Source organism: Desmodus rotundus, chromosome 3 (genome assembly GCF_022682495.2).
Source record: "Desmodus rotundus isolate HL8 chromosome 3, HLdesRot8A.1, whole genome shotgun sequence".
Classification (NCBI taxonomy): domain Eukaryota; kingdom Metazoa; phylum Chordata; class Mammalia; order Chiroptera; family Phyllostomidae; genus Desmodus; species Desmodus rotundus.
The window spans coordinates 191,715,436-191,739,255 of NC_071389.1; the positions used below are offsets into that span (position 1 = coordinate 191,715,436).

Consider the following 23,820-nt stretch of genomic DNA (forward strand, 5'->3'; position numbering starts at 1 on the left):
GCGTTTTAAGGCAGGCGCTGAAAGACTCCTGTGGGCATTCGCAAGACACTTTCACTGTGTCTCTTGGTTCCCTTTGTCCCAAGAACTGGCAGGGCAGCGCACCGCCCCCCCCCCCCCCCCCCCCCGCACATTTCCATGAGAGAGGGTTCCTGTTGGGCTCACCTTTTTCTTTCCTGACAACCCTCTCCTCCACGCTTGCACACAATGCCTCTGTAAACTGAGCGGCACGTCAACACAATGACCCCTGCTTCCACTTAGACAGGGAGGCTGGCGGCCACACCCCTGCACAGCCCCCGAGTCAGGGATGGGTGCAGAAAGCAAACTCAGAGCTTCCTGTCTTCCTGTCGCTGCCACATGGGCCCTCATGCCAGCGCCCTAGAAAGAGATGACAGCCAAGCCAGAAGGACCACACAGGTCCTCCAAACAGCGTCCCTGGGAACCAGGATGCCGTCTCAGGGAACAGCGTGTGGGGGAGGCCGAGAGAACAACTGAGGAGGAGACCTGAGCATTCTGATCATGCTTCACCTCAAGCCGCAACATTTAAAACGCAAATAACTAAAACCTTTATTGAGAGGTTTTATGTACCCTTTTAGCCAAGTGGTACGGGTCAGCTGGCTGGAGTAGGGCCCCATACACTGAAAGGTCATGGGTTCAGTTCCCAGTCGGGGCACATGCCTAGGTTGCAGCTTTGATTCCCAGTTGGGGTGCTTAACGGAGGCAACTGATCGATGTTTCTCTCTCACATCGATGTTTCCTTCTCTCTCCCCCTTCTTCCTCTATCTCTAAAATCAATAAATATATGTACTTTTAAAACTTACCCTTTTAAATTACACAAGCCAATGTTTTCTAGCTCATTCTCAGAGTTGTGCAACCACCACCACTAAATTCCAGAACAATTTCATAACCCCCAAGAAACCCCGTACCCATTCAGTCACTCCCCATTCCCCGTCCCCATCACCTGCTTGCTGTCTCTGTGGACTGGCCTATTTCGACCTTTCATATGAATGTAATTGCGTGTTATACGTGGCCTTTCTGTTTGGATTCTTTCATTTAATGTCTTCAAGATTCAATCACATTGTAGCACGTCAACCCTTCAGCCCTTTTTTATGTCTGAATAATACTCTATGTACGACTACACCACATTGGGTTTACATTGTAGCACGTCAACCCTTCAGCCCTTTTTTATGTCTGAATAATACTCTATGTACGACTACATCACATTGGGTTTATCTGTCCATCAGTTCATGACATCCGTGTAGTTTCTACTTTCTGATCACGATGAACAAGCTGCTGGGAACATTTGTGTGTAAGTTTTTGTTTGAGTACCTGTTTTCAATTCTTTTGGACATATACCAAGGAGTAGTATTGCTGGGATGTATGCTAATTCTATGCTTAGTTTTTTGAGGAAGTACCAAACAGCTTTCTAGAGTAGCTGTGCCATTTTACATTCCCCCCCCCCCCAGCAATGTACATACAAGGGTTCCGATTTCTGCCCACCCTCTCCAACACTCATTTTCTATCTTTTTGATAATCGCCACCCTATTGGGCGTGAAGCAGTATCCCACTGTGGCTTTCATTTGCATCCCCAATGACTAATGATGTTGAACATCTTTTCATGGGCTTATTGGCTATTTGTATATCTTCTTGGGAGAAGTGTCTATTCAAGTCCTTTGCTCATTTTTTAATTGGGTTATTTGTCTTCCCATTATTGGGCTCTAAGAATTCTTTATCTACTCTGGATATAAGTCCCTTATCAGATACACGATTGTGAATATTTTCTCCTTGGTTTTAGATTGTCTCTTCACTTGCTTGCGGGTATTCTGCGACACATGAAAGATTTAAATTCTGATGAAGTCCAGCTTATTTTTATTTTCAGTTTTTGCTTGTGCTTTTGGTGTCATATCTAAGAAGTCGTTGCCTAATCCAGAGTCACAAAAATGTATTCCTATTTTTCCATCTTAAGTCTTCCAGTTTTTAGCTCTTATGTTTACTTGAGGTCTGTGACCCATTTTCAGCTGATTTTCATTTTTAACCTTTTGAGATGATGGCAATCTACATGAAATTTGTTTGACTCTCCTACCACTACCCAGCTTATTTCACAGGTTGGAGAAAGGAGGGGTAATTTTCCCACAGCTACACAATGAGCTCCAGGCCTGGCTGGCTCGATTTAGGTTTCTGTGCCTTGATGTACACGGATGCCGCCTGCTGCCCCGGGACACTGGAGAGACCACACCTCCCAGATGCATCCAAGGCCCCCGTGTCCTGTAGGTCCAAAGGGATCCTCCTCCCATCTGCACAGAAGGCCATGGCAGCCCACATAAACATTCAGATCAGATCTACAGCGGCCGAGATGACCCTGGTGCTTTGGACAGACTGGCCACTGTGTGTCATCTGCTTCTCATTCATTCTAGAACACTTTCTAATTAATTTCAGATCCTGCAGCCACACCCCCAACTGGCTCCCAGGTATTAGGGGAATAAAACATCTTAAGCCCTGGCTGGTGTGACTCAGTGTATTGAGTGCGGGCCTGTGAAGCGAAGGGTCACTGGTTTGATTCCTGGTCAGGGCATGTGCCTGGGGTGCAGGCCAGGTACCCAGATGGAGGCATAAAAGAGGCAACCACATGGATGTTTCCTTCCATCTCTTTCTCCCTCCCTTCCCCTCTCTCTAAAAATAAATAAAATAAGTATCTTTCTCAAAACCTCTCTTCCGCATGTGGACTTTTTATCTCATTCACTCCGTTGATTTCACCAAATACCATGCACCTTGTCTCCAGCCCTGGGGAAACAGTCCTGAATAATAGGATATGGCCCCATCCTAAGAGGAGTTGTTGCTTCGTCAGGGAGACACACACTGAATGCCGGCACTTTATCCCCCTCCCAACATTTAATAACAACAACAAATGTAATTGCTAAAATTAATTACGGCATGATGGATCAGTTCTTTGTGCTCTAAGTATATTATTTAACCCCTTAACAACTTTACAAGGCAGCCCTGGCTGGTGTGGCTCAGTGGACTGAGCACCTGCCTGTAAATTGAAAGGTTGGTCGTTCGATTCCCAGTCAGGGCCATGCCTGGGTTGCGGGCCAGGTCTCCAGTTGGGAGTGTGTGAGAGGCAACCAATCGATGTTTCTATCCCTCTCTTTCTCCCTTTTGTCCCCTCTCTCTAAAAGCAAATAAATAAAATCTTAAAAAAAAAAAAACTTTACAAGGTAGTGATATCACTGCCACTCCACTGAACAGAGGGACACGTAGAGACAGCAGGAGCAAAGAGTGATGAGTTGGAGACAGCTGCAAATACAAGCGATCTGGGGTTGAGCTTGGACAGTGGAATTTTTCTCAGGGAAAAAGCAGAGAGTGGGCAAAAATAAAGGCATAAAAATATCTGTCATGTTAGAGACAAAGGGAGCAGAGTGACATGGCTGGCTTGGAGGGAGATGGAGGTCACAGAAAGGGCAAGGGCATAGCCTCGGTCGGAATTCATATTCACACTCCACAGCCTGGAGAGCCAGCAAATTGCATGGGGAAAAGCCACACACAAAGTTGCCTTGTGCCGATAATGTAATATTATTACGTACTCTGTGCCTTTGAGACAATCTGAGGCGGGGGGGAGGGGGGAGGAGAAGGTACCAACTCAAAGGAAACCAGCATTAATATGATTCAGCGTGAGGATAAGATCCAGGGGTGGGAAGGCAGAGATGAGGCTGTTTGATTCCTTACAGTAAATACTTGTATTTCAGGTAATTGAATTTGGTTCTTAGCACTGTCATTTTCTGCTAATTGAATGTCCTGGGAATCCCGGAGTGCGAAGATTGTTTGTGGAATGCAAATACAGCCTATTCTCAGAAAAAGAACCACTTCCCCAACCCAGGTGTGCTCAAAGGCTGAGAAAAGGCCCATCCCACTGAGGAGAGGGAGCTGAAGAGCTCCTGGGAGGTGGTCTGGGTAGGTAGGCTGCCTGCTGAGCCCCAAGGGCAGGGGCGATTGGAGATTCTTCCCATGGAGAGAGACTAATCCCACCTCCTTCACCTGGTGCTGGCTAGTTAGCAAGACCTAGGGCCTCAGCTGACTCCTGTGGGGAGGAGAGGTGGGAGGGAAATGAGGAAGAAGGAATCCTGTTCACCTTGCCATCTCTGCTTCCAAAAGAGGCAGGGACACATCCCTCTGCCTCCAGCTGCAGTAGAGGCTTCTGGGCAACCAGGGACCAGTCCCCGTTGATGCCTGCTGCCCTGGACTGATTATGTACAGCATCCGCCTTCATTCTTTATAGCCTTCCCGTCTGGATAAGAAATTATACAGTCATCCTCGGTGGGCAGAGCAGGATGAAGGCTTCAAGATGCCCAGGATGGAATCTGGTTCCTTCCCTTTTTGCCCTTAGCGGCCCAGGCCTCAGTTTTCTCACCTGAAAAGTGGAATAACAATCTGTACCTGGCAAGTTTGTTTGTGAGGATTAAATGAGACCATGTGCCTCATGTACTGTTGCAACACAGCACCTGGCACACGACAGAATCTCAACGCATGTGTGCGATGAGCTACCGTGGGCAGCCGGGTCACACGGCGGAACAGCCTGGGATGCCGACCTTTGAGAAAGGGCTGCTTTCCACCCTGATTCTCTGGCTGATCCTCCGCCTCCTGCTCCTGGCATCCATCATCCTCAGCTCACTGCTAATCGCAGAGACAGCGCATGAAAAAGGCACCTGGGTATGAGCGTACTTCTCCAAGGGCTGGGTAGGGTTTCATAAACCCAAAAAGCCGACAGCTTCCAGCTGTGGTACTGTCCTGCTCTAATTTCCCCAGCAGCAGCAGCAGTGAGGACAATGAAGCTGGGAGTTCCCATTTGAGGGAGCCTTTTTCCCCTTCCCTCCCTCTCCTGACAGCGGCCTTCAATTACAGAGTGCGATGCTCAGATGCAGAGAGGTGAAGGGAGAGGGGCCGGGAACTGACCCCCTGAAACGCATCTGCAGAAGCAGATTACAGAGCTTCCCACTGGCACTGGAGCAGCCCTGAGCTCACTGGGGGGAGCAGGGGGAGGGGCAGGAAGAGCAGAAAAGCATGCAGCTCCTCCCTGGGCCTGATGAAGATTAATATCTCCTCCCTGACAAGATGAGGCAGCTTAATCGCTGCTATTAATATAGAATCACTGAGGGCCAAAGATGGGGGCGTGGAGGGAGATGGGGGATGGGGTGAGAACGCCTCGCAAATGTGGTTCAGAGCAGAAAGGATGTGCAAACATTGACTGTGTGAAGACAGGATTTCTGCAGACTCCAAGTTAACACAGGAACATGCTAGCTGAGGCCGTGCTTGATAGCATACAGTTTCAGAAGCGCTTTTCCCACAAACAACATCTGACCTTCTATACTAGGTTAAACAGGCTGATCTCAACAACCACAGTGCGTGTTACTGGGTGATCTCAGCGGACAGACTGACCACCACCCCCTTGCCATCGTGTGATTCCAACCAATGACAGCTCAGGTGTGGGCTCCCGCCTCTGCTCACCATGATCTACTCCTAGTCTTGCTCCCAGACTCAGCCCAAGAGGCACCTTCTTCATGCAGCTTTCCTTGACATCCCCAGAGGGTTACATGTTCTTCCTTTTGGACTCCCAAAGACAGGCATACGTACTCCTATTAATCATTTTGTAAGTTCTACTTATATTACAGTAATTATTTTGGATTGCCATTGGGAGTCATCTCCTCAAAAAGGGATTGCTACACTTAGACTTCAATTCTCACTTATCACCCCGTAACCACCCTTACCTATTGAACAGTCTCCATCACCTAATGTCCTGGTTTCCTCCAAGGACCCATTATTCCCAGGAATGACCACATGGACGAAGGTCATTATCACCTAAGACCCACAAGAGAACAATTTTCCTTGAGGGCAGGGGCCAGGGCTTAACCTTATCTGTGTCTTTCTCAGACTCTGGTCCAATATCAAACATACAGGGTAGTTAACACATCTTTGCTTCAACATCTAACAGGAAAGCAGGGGGGTAGGAAAGAAAGGCTCCAAAATCAGTTGGCTGCTGTGCAGAGGAAACCTCGGCATCCATGAAGGGCTGTGCAAACACACCGGGGTGGCACAGGTCTTCCCTGCACAGAGTACTGGGACCTTTCTCAAAGAAGAGGCCATTTTTTTAAAAAGCAGCAAAAGGGTAACAACCCCCACTACTCCCTACTAATCTTCACTCACCCAAACTCGGGGTGAATTTCCATCTCAAGTTAGCTCAGGATTCCCGACTGCCAGATCCCACACCATCTGACATCGGGGCTTAGCGGTTTGGGAAACGAGGAACTGGCGTGGAAAGATCGGAAGGGCGGGCCCTGTGCAGAACACTGCTTACCCTCACATTTCACAGGAAGGACTAGAACCTTTCTTCTTCAAGTAGAAGAAACCCTTCCAGTGTGAAGGGGGCACGTTTGGCACTGTCACGCAGGCAGACGATCACCATTGTGTCTGATGAGCCGATGCATCCGCTGTGTGTGACCGACAGTGAGCACCCCAGGCGCAAAGCACACACGTGTGAAATGGGCACTCCCATGGTGCGGGGCCTGCCTAGGCCTCTCTGCCCAGCTCCTAAGTACATCACAGTCTGTTTGTTTTTTAATGGAATTTATTGGGGTGACATTTGTTAGTAAGATCACATAGGTCCCAAGTGTGCATTTCTATGATATATGATGTCTATTGAATTGTGTGTCCCCCCACCCAAAGTCAAATCATCTTCCATCACCATATATTTGGCTCCCTTTACTCCCTTCCCCCACCCCCTTCCCTCTGGTAACCACCATATTGTTGTGTCTACTCACCCAGCCTTAAAAAAAAAAAAAAAAAAAGATACATTATGCAAATAACATGCTTCCCTAGGTAGGTTAAAGAAGACAAATTTAAAAAGTGGCTGCTATGGGACCACCATCTCAGCTACTGCTTCACCCCCACTGTGTACCACGCACAGTAGGGGATTTAAAGAGGCCCAAGAGTCCGTCTGAACCATCAAACTACTTTCAGGCTGATAGGAAGGTAAATGTCCCCATAACCCCAGCAACTGAAAGATCCACTGTGAGTCACCAGGGCTTTGCTGCAAACACCCCTAGGGGAATGGAGACTCCCCGAAGGCACAGGTCTGCTTGGGCCACTGCAAACACCCCTAGGGGAATGGAGACTCTCCTGAAGACACAGGTCTGCTTGGGCCACTGCAAACACCCCTAGGGGAATGGAGACTCTCCCGAAGGCACAGGTCTGCTTGGGCCAAGTGCAGAAAGGCAGAGCCAGCAACCACACCCAACGCCACTGGGCCTGGCGTGCTGGCACCATCCTCACAGCAGTGTGCTCTGGCTGAAGCATGGGCACCCAGCCCCCCCCCACTACACACACCCAGGCCTGGACTTCCTCATTAAACCAGGGTCAGGGGCAGACCCTGTGCGGAGGGGCTGCAGGGGCCCGGGGTACTACAGCAGCACAGCCAGCAAGCACCTGGAAATGCAGCTGGAAGGGAGAAAGAGCTCTCCCGCTCTCATTTTGTGCCTTTTTCCATTACTCCCTGCTCGCAACAAGTCCAGTCCAGCCGCATGCAAATGAAGCCTTTGCTTTATATTTATTGGGCAACAACTGTGTGCCGAAAGAGATTTTTTTTTGATACTATTATTTTATTTGCAATTACAGACCTGAAGTGTATCTATAAATGATCTCATCAAAAATAAAAGTCAAGACAACTAGCTCCAATTTGCTCAGAGCCTAATACGTGTCAGCTGCCTGCATAAATCACACTTAGACCTCGAAATAAACCTACAACCTATACAGTTGTTCCCTTTCCTACATGAGAAGATTGAGGCTTAGAAAAAGGCAGACATGTGCCCGTGGTCACACAGCTGCTGAGTGGCACAGGCAGGGGTCCAACCCAGAGCTTTCTGGCTGCAAAGCCCATGAACCTTCCATGCCAGCTCGCTATCCTCACTCTTAGCAGACGGCCGCTCCTCTTTGATAAGCAACAGCTATGCTCAGTACACAAGGGAAGCCTTCCGACTTCCCTCTTGCCCAGGCTTTCCCACATGCCTCTGTGTCTTCCCCAAGGACAAAATGCTCTCTTGTGGGGCCCTAAAACACTCTTACTGCCCTGTCAACACTTAGCTCTAGGAACACCTCCCCAAAGAAGCCTTCTGGCCCATAACGGCCTCACTGTTCCTTGTGCACTGTGTCCCCACAACACCGGTGACTTCTGTATGCCGATGCCATCCCCACGTCCAGGAAAATACCATACTCATCTCTGTCCACGACACACATGCTATGTATGGATTGAAACAGAAGGGAAGGAGCGGGGGGAAGAAAGCAGTGCGTGGGCTCTGAGCCAGACAAGCGGGGTCTGCACTCACTGGCTGCGACCCAGGACAAGTCCTCAATATCCTGCACCTGATCTATAAAAGGAGGAGGGTGATAGGACCTACCTGTTGTGAGTCCTTAGGACAAGACACAAAGCCAGTGCATGCCAGCGTTCAAGTTCACTGCTCTGCTGGGAGACTGGATGTCGGGAACCGTCTGAAAGCCTGAGGGAGCCCTGCTTCCTTCCCCTGGGCATTGAACAAGGGACCAAGCAGAGGCAACAGGCAATTCAAGGGTCTCCGTTTCATGACTGCCTGTCATAGGAAAGCAATGCGGAGATTATTTGGGGCCACAGGGTGGACCAAAGAGAACAGGAGACTCCTCTCTGTTCACCAGAGAGCCGTGTGAACAGGACTCCATTAAGAGACTGGTGAGAGCAAAACAAAAATTTTGTCATTCTCACTCTGAGAGATCCTTACTTATCCGCCCCTTCATGCCACTCACCTCGGAGTGTTTATCCAAAACATGAAATTAAGCTGCGGGTGAGATGCGCTTCTCACTCCAGACTCCCGTCACTCACCACAGCCCCAGAACGGGCGCCCACGTGCGCCCTGCCACTCTGGGCCGGAGGTGCGTGCCTGCGTTCATTTCTGGACTGCTCATTGAAGGAGTTCAGAACCCAAATCGCCCCAAATCTCACTGGAGTGAGCCAGCACAGCATTCTGGGAAGCATAAATCACAGGTATGGCTTCTGGGAAGGGAAAGGGAGGGGGATCAGTTCTCTCTACGTCTCAAAACAGGGTGACCCTTGTCTGCCCCCAAAGGCTGGACCCAACCATCAACAGAGCAGAGGCAACTGACAGACAAGCCCGGGAGGCAAGCAAGGAAAGTCCCTGATTTGAAAAGAAGAACACAACTGAGTCTGGAGAAGAGTACATTTTCCAAGTATATGTGACAGGTTACACACGCACAAAAATGACCAACTTTCCCAATCTCCAGGGAGAATGAGGGGCCTGCGGACAAAATGGGGCGCTGTAAGAAACCATCAGTCCCGAATAGGTCACGGGGGCGGTCACGCCCCAGACCTATAACCTCTTCAGCGGAAGGTTCTAAGCAGCCCTGCCCATTGTCCTTGTGCCGCCAGGTTAACACGCCCTTGAGATGCCAGGAGCAGTGCCCTGGGAGGCAGCACTGCCCTCGAGAGGGCACAGGGTCTTAATCTCCTGTCACCCAGTCCCCGCTTTGCTTTCTCCTACCTTCCTGTAATTTTCCTTGAGTTCCCGCCTTCGTTTCACAGGCATGAAAGAAACTGCGAAGTTGTTATTCTCGGGAGCATCTGAGATCTGCAACTGTCATCAGTTTGGCTCAAATAAACTCTTACAAAAATTTTCCAGATTCAGATGTTTCTTATGTTCACAGGACCTTACGTAGAAAAGAGAAAGATCTAGAATCAAGGCAATTTAAGAGGTGGGTAAAGCCTAGGAGAGATCGTGAGAACATGCTAATCTTACAATCGCCTACGTGAAATCTGAGCTCCTCCCTTACTGGCTCTGACCCTCGAGAACAGTACTGAACTTTCCTGCACCTCAGTTTCCCCTCCTGTGTAATGGGAGTATCAGTAGGTACTGCACAGGACAGGCCTGAGGAACAGAGGAGTTAATACCAGTCAAGGAGGGAAAGGCTCCATAGTTGCTAATGAAGACTCTGAAAACACTAACCCTGTGTGTGTAGCAGCATCATTTACAACAACCAAAACATGGATACCACCTACGTGTCCACTGATAGATGGATAAGGAAGACTCGGTGCCTGTGTGTGTGTGTGTGTGTCCACACACGTGTGCACGCACACACACAAAACACAATGGTATTCAGCCATAAAAAAGAATGAAATCTTGCCATTTGTGAGAGCACAGATAGACTGATGGACCGACAGAATATTATGCTAAGTGAAATGTCAGAGAAAGAAAAACACTGTATGATTTCACTTATATGTGAACTCTAAACAAACAAACCAACAAAGTAGAAACACAGATACAGACAACAAACTAATGGTTGCCAGAGGGCAGGGGGAGGGGACAGGTGAAAAAGCTGAGGGGGGATAAAAGGCACAGATTCCCCATTAAAAAGCTGATAAGCCGGGGGGTGTAATATACAGCATGGGGAATGTAACGGGGACTGTGTCATGGCTTTGCACGGTGACATAGAGGCACTACGTGTGCTGGGCTGACCACAGCAGAAGGCATAAAAACATTGAATCACTGTGCTGCACACCTGAAATAGAATAGTGTAGTCCACTGGAATGAAAAGGAATTTTTTAACCAAGGGTTCAAAGATGACTACAGAAAGGTGAGGCCTCGCCATCTGAAGGGTAGAGAAAACAGTGACTACGAATAACGCATCTAGCACTTTTCTAAGCAAAGCAGCCCCTTATTTCAGTCTACACAACAACTCTGAGGAGGGAAGTTATGTGAGCAAGGTGCAATTAACACAGGAAGTGATTCACAGAACGACAGACAAACGCTATTCTGGCTGAGGATAATTATATCCCCCTGGGGAACGGTGTGAGGACTAACATTCAAATGTCAAAGGAGATCAAGTCCAAAGCCGGGCTGCTGGGTAAGATAAACAGTAAGCACTCAATCAGTGCAGCCCTCACCCACCGGATCATTATTGAATCCCAGTCCAGGGCCCATGAGATCAGCCCCTGAGAGGCTTCACCAGAGCCGATCAAACTTCCCACATTTGCCAGAAGACAAGGGCTTGGAGGCATGTGTCACAAACGCAGACACCTGCAGCCTCCCCTGCAGACTCTCAGTTAGCAGACCTGGGAGTGCATTCTTTCCTAAGTGCCCCAGGGTGAGCTGGGAACCTGCCTCTCACACAACTGCCCCCAGTTGATTCTTAAACCCGAGATCTAGGCGACCTCCTTAGGCGCAGGACAAGGAGACACTGGCTCAGGTTCCTCTTAGGATAGCAGCCAAAGCCAAGTCCAGACCGCAGGGATGAAGTCAGAGTGCAGGGTTCCAGACCCACGCAGGGCCTGTGGGGCGGACCTCGCCCCCACCACACCCCTTCAGCTGCTTGTCTCTCCAGCCCCCATTTCTCTTTGCTGTTCCACAAAGGCACCAAGCACTGTCTGCTTCCTGCCTGAAAGGCCTCTCCTCCTGATCCCCTGGCTCAGAGAGGCCCGCCCAGGCCACCCTATTGAAAGAGCACTTGTTCCTCCCCATTTCTCACCAAGCCTCTCCCCCTGCCACTGGCACACGAATCTCAGGCCGCTTTACTCCTCTTTGTAGCCTTTGTCACCATCCTAGCATTCATGTGTTAATTCTCTGTCTGTCCACCAGGCAGGGAGCTCCACCGGGAGAGGGGATAGGCACTGGGAATACCTTCCCTCCCTAAGGGGGTTGTGGGAGGGTTATATGTTTACGAGAAAGCTAATGTTCAGCAGCGCCATGCTACCTAACCAAAACTGCCACCCACGGGTGCGTCCAGCCCACGGCATCCCTGCAAGCACCCAGCACTGGCTCTGCTGTCAGGAGAATATAGGGATTGTAGGAGCTGGGACATAGAGTGCCCTCTGCTGGAGAAAAAATGCCAAATACCCACTATCTATAGGTCCCACCCTGGAAAGAGAAGCAGCCCTGCATCCCCAGGTGTCTTCCATGGAGTCCACGAGCAACTTTATGCTTCAGAGAGCACAGGCAGCATATCAAACGCAGCTGAACACAAAATGACTCTGTGAACCGACTCCAGGCTAGGCACAGTGGACTCTTTAATCTGCACAAAACCCTGTCCAGTAGGGAACAGCATCCCCAATTCTAGAGGTGAAATGTGGGCTCAGAGAGGCTAAGTTACTCAGCTAAGGACACACAGCATTTAAGCAGAAGTTTGGGCATAAGGTTCACGTGTACTGATGCAGCTTCGGCCCCATCAGACACATCTTCTGTTAGAGAAGAGATTCAACTTTGCATCAATCGCTTTCCTCTTCGTTCCTCTTCAAAGTTCTCACAACAGGTCATCTAGGTGAAACAACTGAATCACGGCCATTGGGCCCACAGTGCGCTGCAGGTGCACCGTGACCATGGCTACTGTGTGTCTCAGTCTCCCCTCCCACGCCTGCCCCCTGCACACCTGAAGGGAGTGCCGCCCATGTCTGCAAGGAGGATGACAGAACTGAACACAGGTGACACGCATCTGCTGTCTTTGCTACAGATGGTACTAGAGAAGCCGGCGACACGCTGTGAACCAAGTGGCGATTCGGACTATCAGACGTGGTTCCCGTTACACCTCTGGCTGGGGCGCTGAGCTCAGCTCGGTCCGTCCTCTAGCCTCAGTTTCCTCCCAGGGCCTAATTTGGACCAGGTGGGTGACCTTTTGCATCTCTCCCAGGATGACCTTCCAACCTTCTCAGAACTACAAGAAAAGAGAACTAACACTAGTTGAGGGACTGCTACTGTGTAACAGCTACTTTACAGCCTTTATAGCAAGTGTATGAGCTGCCTGTTACATTCCCCTTTTCAGGGAGAAGAAACTGACCTGCAGGGATGTTAAGTCACTGGTCTATTGTCACTCTGAGATTTAAATAGTGTCACCTATCATTGAGGGACACGTTCACCCCAGCATCAGTCCCTGTCCTAGATAAAGTCCTTGTGTAGTTTTCAAAGGTTTTATCTGCTTAGGCTTAAGGCTGCCTAGACGAATCCTAGCGTCCATTCCTGCTCTTAATTGCATGAGTCTCTGGCAGAAACAAAATGCAAATTGCCTTAAAAGACTAATCGAATTTTCTGCTTATATTGGCTCATAATAATCCCACAAGCCACAGGACACTGTTTGCCTTCTCATCCACGATGGCCTCTTTTCCCTTGTCTCAGGATTTGTCTTGTCCTTATCTAAAGCCTGAGAATGTTGACTTTGAAGTGTCAGCTACCCGCTTTTTCTACAGATGCAAGCAGTAGAGACGGCCCTTTTCAGGCGAAGCCTAGGTGTGAATGCTGGCGCCCCTATTCCCTGGCTGGGTTACCCTGGAGAAAGACCTCCACATCCCTGAGCCTCGGTTTCCTGATCTGCCAGATGGCACCAGTGTAAAGTTGTTTGCAGGAATAGAGGAGATAATGTCTGTAAAACCCCTAGCCCAGCGCACTGTGGAGAGTAAGTCAAAAGGTCCAAAGCTGAAGCCCAACTGAGCCAGACAGGCTCAGTAAGCCACACAAGCCAATGCCAGAGGTTTTCTTCTCCAGTCAGCTCCACGTGAAACAACAGTGCCTGGGACGACGCAGGGGCCAACAAGGACAGATGTGGAAGCCGGAAATTATGATTTTCACGTGCTACCTCCCACTGCTTAACTATTACTATAAAATCAAACATGGTTAAAGCAGTGGGCAGGCCAAAGCCAATACTACTGCCAATTCTGTTTCTCAAGCTATAAATAGAAGCTACTGCTAAGTAGTATCCAGGGTGGGGCAAAAGTAGGTTTACAGCTGTGAGTATGTGAAACCGAGTTTCTTCTTGCATTTTTATTAACTGTTGTATTATTTTCCATACAAACCACCATAAACCTACTTTCTCCACCCTGTGTATTCTCTTTGTGTTTCTGTATCATTTGCAGTACAATACCGAAAGTTTTTCTCTTTTCCAGGCGCATGGAACTTATGAAGATGCATGCTTGTTGACTAACGCAGATGGGCATATTCATCTAATGTGGCTTGATGTCCATGTCCGGAGATGGCATTGCTTTCATAGTAACTGGAGCTACGTCACTGCTAGAGTTCTGGCAGAAATACGGGCATACTTCATTTTATTGTGCTTCAGAGATGTTACATTTTTACTAACCAATTGAAGGCAAGACCCTCCACCAGCAAAAAGATTGTGACTCCCTTTACTGTACCACTCGCTGTATGGGGGTGGTCTGCAACAGGACCCACGGTGTCTCCGAGGTGAGCCTGTACTACTGGGCTTGTTTCAAACTGATGGAAATGCCCTTTCTCAATTAGGGTTCTGGGAGCAAATTTCAGATCTTGCCATCAGTGCTGTGATCAGACCCTCAGAGGGGGAATCTGGCCCAAATGGTGAGGCATAGCAGGAACGAAAAAAGAAAATGTGCTTAAATAAAAATGTTCAACATCTATCCCAAAAGGAAAGTTTCATGCTTAAAAAGCATTTGAATTTCAAAGTTAAACAGTGACAGAAATTCAAAAAAATCCCAAAGGCTCATAAAATTCCTCTTATTGAACCGAATGCAAAACCCACAAAATGTCTTCAAACTCAGATACTTAACTATTAAGATCTGCACAGACTTTTAAAAACAATGTAACATACAGAAAAGTGAATAAGTGAAAAACAAATTGTCGCAAAATGAACACACCTATATACTCATCACATAGGTTAAAAAAATAAATTATTACACAGCACCCCAAAATCTTCCTTATGAAGGAAGTATCCCCACGGGACCAGGTCTCTACCCCTAGGTTGATTTTTGCCTGTTTGTGTATTTCTATCATTGGAATTATACAGTATGTACTCTTGGATCTATCGTCTCCATCTCAGCACTACCTGTGAGTATATTCTTTTTCACTGCTGTGTAGCACTTCACTAGCTAAACATGCCACTAGTTGTTGTTTCTTTGATTGTGGATGGACATCTCAGTAGTTTCCCGACTGGTACAATTACAAGTGACACTGGTGTGAACATTCTTGCACACACCTTTTGCGCAAATGTACAAATTCTCTTTGGTAGGTACATGTCCCTATGGCGGGGGTAGAACTGCTGGGCCTTGGGTGGGGGGGGGCTCAACTTTGGGGGAGAACACCAAAGAGTACTCCAAAGTAGTTATACAGATGGCTATCTTTTACCTAAAATTAACAAACCTACTCAACAGTCAACAGGTCTCTCTGGTTGAAATCCCTCTCTTCTTAGGTTATATTGGTGTCTGCAATGAACTCACTTGAAGACCAGGACCCCGGAGAACAGAAGTTCTGGCCTTTCTTTTCAGAAAACCTCAATCATTGGTCATTGATTAAGCACCTATTATAGACACAGTGGTGTGGTCTCAAATTGAACCAACCAACACACCTGAACACGATGCCTTTTGCATGAGGCACAGGTCCTGCTGAGTATTTACATCTCACATTAAAATGACAGAACCCAAGACTCCTAGAGCAAGATGAGATGTCCGTGTAATAAAGCAGATGGTCCAACCCCCTTTAAAGGATGAGAACAGCATGAAGGGGGTGTGGGAGAATGGAACTGGGGAGGCGGGGTATGGAGGACCAAATAATGCCCCCCCCCCAAACATGTCCATGTTTTAACCCCCATAACCTGTAAGTATGCTATTTGATGTAGCAAAAGGGATTTTGTGGATGTGATTAAATTAGGGTTTTGAACTGGGTCAGTAATCCCGGATTGTCCGGGTGGTCCCAACGTGATCAAAGGGTCCTAGGAGAGGGAGGCAGAAGGGTCCCAGAGAGAGAGATGTGAAGGCAGAAGCAGAGATCAGAGTCCGCACTCGCAGGTGCTACCCTCCTAAGTGTGGAGATCGAGGAACGGCCTCGAACCACAGCAGGCTGGCTGCCTCTGGAGGCTGGAAAAGGCCGGCATGTGGAGCCTCTGCTGGGGCTTCCAGAAGGAACCAGCCCGGCCAGCATCTTGGCTTTAACCCTGTGAGGCTGACTTTAGATCTCCGACCTCCTCAACTGTAGGACAATTTGGGGGGGGCTTTTCTAAGCCACTAAATTTGCGGTAATTTGTTACAGCAGCCACAGGAAACTCATGGCAGGTTTTCTGCTGCCTGGCCTAAGGCTCTGGCCAGGAGCCCCTCCAGGAGAAGCAGCCAACTCATACAACGGGGTGGGGGTCGTTTTCTCCATCCCAGCAGGACCACCATTATCTCACACAGGAAAGCTAAGAATAGGTGGAGTCACCTGAGCAACCACCTCCCAACCAAGTTAAATCGGGATAGATTTCAACCACCCTCATAGATTCCAAGACCTCAAGGAGATGCCCTTTGACCCAACATAAGGGCCACAGACACAGGCAGCCCCCCTGTGGCCTTCTCTTCAGCTCGGCACTCACAGCTACTAAGCAGTGGCTGCGAAAGCCCTTCATTTCTGATTTTTAAAACTATTCACAACATTTATGTTACACTTTCCATTTCCTTTCGCATTCCGCATCCTGTGTTCTTATACCCCATCACATTCTTATTAAGTGATACACTTGGACCACCGGCAAAAAGGCCATCTGGCTTGGCTGCCGTCACAGCTGCCACACGGTCTAGTCTCCAGAGGCACTGTGCACCGCCGGCGTTCACCAGCCTCCCTGCTCAGCCTCTGAGCTCAGGGACGGGGGAGTGCACGCGAGGCTGGGAAAGGAGTGGTGCTTCGGCAAGCTCTACTGGGATAAGAGACCCCTCCCCATCGCCCCTCCTGCACTCTGACCCCCCATCATGACAAAGCAAAGCAAACACATTAACTTACAACTCCCTGGTTTTCACTGCACCTCCTCAAAGCGCCCACATGTCAGGGCCCCCATTTCTTCCTGCTGAAATTTATCGTGGCAACTCTCCAACCGTTCCTTCCATTTCAGGAGGAGCTTGTGTTGATAAGAGAAGCAGGAACAGTGAGCTGAGGCTTCAGGAATGACAAAAGGTGGGTGCGAACTGAAATCCATTCACAAGTTAATCTCTGGGCCTCTACATAACACTGGTTTTAACCACTCAGGACTGTGTATCTTCTGAAGACACTTGCCGTGAAGTAGCCACGACACACTCGCTAACCAGGGAAAGCCTCCGCACTGAGCCAACCCACAGAGCTGCTTATAAATTATCGGGAGGACGGCATGTGTAAACAATTTTCCGAATGGCTGACGAGCACCCTTTTCCCTCGTGCTGATAACTCAGTAACAGCTGAATCCCAGCTCCTTGATGGGCAGAAAAGAAAGAACCTCACCCGCAAATAAAAATCACATGCCCGTGAGGAAAGGGGATCCTGGGGGAAAATAAGAGGCATGATCTAATTCCCACGGAGGGGCGTTTGAACAGAATCACTCCAGTGCCAGAATTAGCATCACAGCCAGGAGGAAGGTGGGGCTCCTGGCACCCGCTCCTGAGGCCTCAAAAGCACAGATGCTCAGCACACAGGGAGGAGCCTCGCCGCCCGTGCCTCCAGCTTCCCTCGATGCCCGGAGTCCTTCCCAGTCAGCATTTCCTAAGGACCCACGGACAGTGATTTTCAGGCACTGGAAGGATGAAGGTGAATGAAACAGTCTCTTGTCTCAAGAGATGTGCTCAAGGCACTCGTGAGCACGTGGCTAGAAAGACACCGAACAAGCAAAATATCCCTCGGTGAGGGCTGCCACAGGCATTTCCATACGGAATCAGACACCAGGGGGAAATGACATTGAACATGGGCATTGGAGGTGTTGGCTGAGAGGAAGGGTCATGGAGACAAGAACTGTATACAGAGCAGAAAGAAAGAAGAGCAAAAATGAGGAGGTAGCAAAGTAGAATTTACCTCAGGGAGTTCAATGAGGCACTCACCTGCGTGAAAAGAGAAATTATAAGCTAAGGGGAAAAGCCTGTGCAAGACCCGAGAGCCATGAAAAGGGGTGTGGAGTTCATCCAGGAGGCAATGGGGAGAACTGTGGGCACTCCAAGCCAGGAGAGAGTGCATTTCTTCCCTCATTCATTCATTCAACAAACAGTTGGGGACCAGCTTGGCTCCTGGAACCATAGTCGGAGCTAGAGATGGAAACATGAACACAAGAGAATCACTCCCTTCCCTCCCGATGCTGGTAACCTTTCCTGAAGACAGGGGGTTATACAGATGAGAAAAACCAAGGGTTGTGCTATGAAGGAGGGGGAAGTACAGGAGTTGGGGGGGGGGGCATGTAGCAGAGGAAACCGACAGAGTTGAGGGTAAAGAGCAATCATGTTAAAGATGAGATAGGAGGAGCCAAGTGAGCCAGGCAAAGAGGAGGAGAAGGACGGAAGGGTGGCCTGTCCCAGAGAGAAGGAACGGCGTGTGAGGAGACCCGAGGCCACAGAGGGCAGCGCACCAGGATGTGCAAGTCCAGGATGGCTGGACAGAGAGTACGAACAGGACATTAGGAGGTGGAGCCAGGAGGCCAACGAGAGGCAGATTGGTGCTGTGATTCAGTACGTAGCTGTGGCTGCTCTCTGGAGGGTGGAGGAGATGCTGCTGCCTCAGTGTGCATCACAGAGGAACGTGGGGCCAGAGGTCAAGGTTAGCTGCAACTGGGTGAGGCAACCACGCGATGGAGGGAATGAAGAAGAAAGACAATGAGGACTCTGAAGCGTGGAGCCTGGGGGCCCAGAGGCTGGGAATGTTAACTGAGATGGCAGAGGAAGAGAGGTGGACTTGAGAAGAAACAAAGCAAGAAGTAGAACTTAGGAACTTGGGTGTTAGGTGCCAACCGAACATCCCGATTAGCATCCCTAACCAAGTGCTCACTTGGCTAGTCTTTGGCACACAGTTCTGGGAATAGGGAGCGCATCCCTTTCCCAGGTGGTGGACTCCAACACCTAGAAAATCGAGTGGTTGGAACAGCTGTTCCTTTTTACATTGAGAAAATGCCTGCTTCCCCATCACTTTACCCACTAACCCTGGATCCACACTCAGGAGCAAATCACAAGAAGCCATTCCCTCTTCCCATGAATTGGAGAAGGCCCTTTCTAATGGACATTAAATGCTTAGAATCATAACCTTGTAGAATGTTAGCACTTCAAGAGGTGTGCTTCGTGTTTACCACGTTACTTCACACTGCAGGAGATGAAGTTCTGAAAGAGGAGGGGCTGTGCCCCACACCCCCCACTGCCCTGGCTGGTCGTAGGGCCTGAGATGCTTGACCCCACCTAGGGATCGCTCAACATCTTCTGCAGAGTGTGATCGAACTCCAAACTTATGCTGAAACCTTCCGCATCTCAGGGTGAGTTCTCAGCTCTGCTCTCGGGAGATCCATTGAAATTAAACAGGGTTGAAAAATAAGTAAACCCACATTAACTATGAATAGCATTTCCATGAAAGCAGACAGCAACTCTGCACCTTATTTATGGCTCCACCTGCCTTGAAACGGAAAACTCAAGGGTGTCAATAAATAGATTGCCAAGTTGTGTTTACAGAGAGAATGTCTCCGCAGGACCGTTTGCAAGCGCGCTGCTGTCTACAGTGATGGGCAGGAACTCCACGGTAGCCTTTTCCCGAGTCTCAGGATCCGTGGGGTCAGGAGGTTAGCAGGCCGTCCTGTCCAGTTGTCCCCGACGCTCAACTACCTCCCATCATACTGCCTTGTGTTTGCACACGACTTGTGGTGCGTATTTCACTCCCTCCCGGGGCAGCTCAGTCCAGCACTGGACAAATGATTGCTGTTATGATAAGCTGGACCCCATTATGATACAATGGCCCCAACACAGCTTCAGGGGCCACCAGAGTGAGCCTGATCTCCCTCTCAGGTGACAGCCCTTTGACTATTAGCTGACGCTGATCATACACACCTGGAGCCTCTGCTGCTCCCGAGTAAACAGCCTCAATTCTTTCCACTATTTTTAACGTAACAAGCTTTGAACGGGCCCTGTCATTCACCCGGATTCTCCTAAGTGTGCTGAATTATGTAGTCTGTTCTAAAAGTATAGCCTGCAGAAATAAATGCAGTGGCCCAGCTATGGACTGTTACCTGTAAAGAGAAATCTGTCACCTTTATCATTCTAGCTAGAATATTTCTCTTCATGTACCCATCACCCAGCCCTTATTTAAAGCGGTTTCTGACTTTGTCCCAAGGGTAGGATTCACCGGTAAGCTTCATGATTACAGGTATAGTACCTCCGCCCAGTCTGTGCATGTGGCTTCAGAGTATTTTCTCAGTCCTCCCAGTTTCCTATGATCTACCTTCTAGTCTAATAAAATCATTCAAAGTCAAGGATCACAGTCCCTCCATCAGCGAGGGCAGGGAAGACAATGTGAAGCTGGAAGAGACCCTTCAAGGTGACATCAACACATGACTGAGCACAGCCAGTTATGAATGCTCTGGAATGCAGATCAACTTCTAGTCTGGCCTCTGAGAAATTGCACCACTTACCTTTGGGGGCCACCCCTCCCCCAATGTCATTCCACATGTTTCAGGGAACTCCTCTCTACCTTATGACCAGAAGCAGGCACAGGGCTTGGGGCCACCCTCCCCAGCCTCCCCAGTCACAGTGACTCAGGTCTGGACAGGTAACCAGAGGCAATCCTGGAGAATTAGGGGGAGGAGGAACCCCTCTTTCTACAGGCAGTAGGAGGATAAGTTGTAAACTAAAGCTTCTTCTGTTTTCAGGGTAAAAGCTACCCTGTAGGAAACCACAGAAGAGACAAGCAGAGCAAAAGGATGAAGAGAGACTGAGCTGCATGACTATCCTTTGAGCCCCTGGATCCAACCCTACCTGAAGCCGATGTTGTCTTCAAACTTACAAGTTTTGTTAGCCCCCAAGTCTCCCTTTTGCTCAAATCTTTTAGGGTTGAGTTGCTATCAATGAGTGCAAATCAACATTCTGCAGCTTCCCTCAAGGCACCTAGAAATGTCATGTGACACCCAATCAAACCCCTTGCTGAAGTCTGCTACCTCACTGAAGCCCCAACCTACAACAGTTCTGTGGTTTACAAGTCCAGCTCTCGAGTCCAGTCATCCAGGCCCCATATCTTGACTGGCTCTGGGAATATCACTGAAGCTTCTCTGCCTCGCCTCTTCATCTGTACCTACTACATTGGATTATTGCAGAGACAGACTTAACACATGTAAAGTCCTTACAACGAAGCCTGGCAGGTAGAAAATGTTCAAAATACTAGTAGTTTCTATTGCTGTCATCATCATTATTATCGTTGGTATTGTCATACTACTACTACTACTACTACTACTACTACTACTACTACTACCACCACCACCACCACCAATCTTGCTATACTGTGCAAGTCGACATTGTAATGTATTAACTCTAGTCTGGCAGCGGGTGCTCTTAGCCTTGTTTTAGAAGGATTCCTCCATCATCCCTAGAAGAATGCTTCCTTATAGCTCTTCTAGGATTATCACTGACTCACCTTCCTCCCTCTGATGTCTTTGCCCAAAATTAACCATCCATCCCGCCAAGGCATAATTTACTCCCTCCGGCTGCTTAGATGAAAGCTCCACCCCCTGCAGGGAAGTGGGGACAGGAAAGTGACAGGGGCGTGTCACTGGGCCCCTCCCTGCGAGGCAGGCACACAGCTCCGCCTCGTTTATATTCAGCCTCGCTAACACAGGGCGAGTCTCCGAAAGCGAAGTGGAACTCCTAATTAAAAGGTAGCCTTGAGCTGTCAATAAAATTATGCATAAAGAAAATGTTTAAAAACACAGTAGCGACTTCCTTGAGCCAGATTTCCTTTGATTTTTCTCTTTTAACTCCAGTGTGGGGTAAATAAGAAGAAAGTGTGCTCCACAACGCCGCTGTGCCTCCCTCCCCGGAGCTCAGAAAATTACCTCTGACCCACACACAACACACAGCGCTGAGCTTGAAACTGCAGGCTGGAAGAACGGTTCACGAGTCCTTTCCTACCAATTTCTGGAAAGTGGCGAGGATTAGCCTTGGTTTTCATTTCCTTGGGGAGGGCCGCTCCTCCTCCGTTGCATTCCTGTACTCGGCCTGTCAGAATGACGGATCATGCCTCACACCCAGCTCGGCCGACAGCTCCGACATCCGTCTCCCACATCCTCCTGGGCTGCCTCCTCACACCACTGGCAGTGGTGTGCCGCAATCAGTGTGCGGTCGCCTGGCTCTGTCCTCCACTGCACTGTGAAGGTCCAGGTGCCTTATCACCGTTCGTCCAGCCCCTGGTGTAGCAGAGGTGTCGGACCCCAGCAGGAGCAACAATAACAAAATGTGAACAAAGAAAAGAATAGGTGGGAAGAGAAAGAATGAAACACTTGGCTCCAGGAAGAGCCAAGTAATCCCTCGAGGACCCAACCTTTTCCACTCGCAAAGCTGGTATCTGACATTTGTGTAACCTCCACCATGCCACTGCGTCCAGGGGCACCTTATTTGCTTCTGTGTTTATCTTTTTCTCCTCACATCACTGACTCCCTCCAACTACCTGGGTAAATCTGGGCACATCTGTCCCTGTGACCGGGCACCGGCATTCGGTTCCACACAATGACGAGCTGGATTCGATGACTCAGAGCCTCGTGCTAGGACACCAGGACAGTGGGTGTTCTCTTCCTTCCCCCTTTCCCTCTCACTTTGGAAAAGCTTCCTCTTACCTTCAAAGCTCCCGGCAAACAGGTAAAGCCAGGTGATGGCTGGGATGCAGAGAAGAGTCAGCGAGGCAGCCAGGAATTTCCGTCTCCCTCTGCAGATTGCCAGCATCCTCTCAGAGGGGGCAATCCCTATGCCCAGCACCGTGTCTCTGCCCGGAGTGTGGAGTCCTTGGCCTCCCTCATAATATTCTCTGCAAAGGAAGAGCAAAGGGGAAGAGCTGAATTCTTAGCACAGTACAGGGATGCAGACCACAGAGGCAAAGAGCCTGGAGATCCTGAGAGCGGTCCAACTCGTCCACAGTTTCCCGCTAACCTTTTAGCCCGGGAGATGACGCTGCCGGTTTGCGATCTGTCAAAACTGAGGCAGTTAAAAAAAATATGCAAATAAAAGATGATAACAACTGTAAGGAATCTCTTTCTCCCTCTCATGTGCACGCACAACCCCCCCCCCCACACGTGCACTTTATACTATAGGTTACTTTTGAAGCCTGAACGAGAACAACTCATTAAAGGAGCACTTAGTTAGCACCTGGTAGACACCGAGCACTAACCAGGTGCTGTGTTTTGAAAAAGCAGAGGGTTTGCTTTAGAGAGCACAGTCTAACAAGAGAGACCAGCAGAATACATCCACAGGAACCCCAGGAGTGTGACAACTGAGATTTGCAGGAACTCCATGGAAGGACGATAAAGTTGCTGGCCGATCCACATGTGGTCAGGATGGCAGAACAGTGCCCATGACCCTGGCAGGGAGAACTGTGGAAGGCATGTGGGGCCGACAGACGACACAGAGGAAAGGCGATCGGAGAGGACACATCAGCTGCAGGAAACTACATCTCCATCACCGTGGAAAACCTACACGCACTCAACAGGGACCGCCTTTATAGCGTTCATCTCTGACATGGAAGATGTCCAGGAAGGCGTGGAAAACAACTGGAAGGTGTATAGAATGGGGAGGAGCACAGAGGTAACCTGTAACCAGTCTGCATAAAGACAGTCCTTAGACCACACGGAAAACTGGCTGAAATGTGACAAAAAGGAGGGGGAGAAGGTAACACAGATGGAGGCAGCCTTTCACCTGAGTGTAACCAGAAACTCCTGTGACTTAGAAATGAATTAAAGAACCAACAGACCACCCTGGCTGGTGCAGCTCAGTGGACTGAGCGCAGGCCTGTGAGGAAAAAGGTCGCTGGTTCAATTCCGCGTCAGGGCACGTGCCTGGGTTGCAGGCCAGGT

General features: G+C 49.3%; 1 protein-coding gene across 4 annotated transcripts in view; it reads right to left on the reverse strand.

The window, feature by feature from the left end:
- The window catches only part of LARGE1 (LARGE xylosyl- and glucuronyltransferase 1), a 453,793-nt gene that overhangs the window by 304,921 nt on the left and 125,052 nt on the right, over nucleotides 1-23,820 (reverse strand). For all 4 annotated transcript variants that reach the window (XM_053919473.2, XM_053919472.2, XM_024579159.4 and 1 more), the window contains exon 2: nucleotides 22,591-22,778. In XM_053919473.2, the coding sequence (XP_053775448.1) occupies nucleotides 22,591-22,696 (106 nt within the window). In that variant the 5' untranslated portion in view covers nucleotides 22,697-22,778. The remainder of the gene's footprint in view (nucleotides 1-22,590; nucleotides 22,779-23,820) is intronic.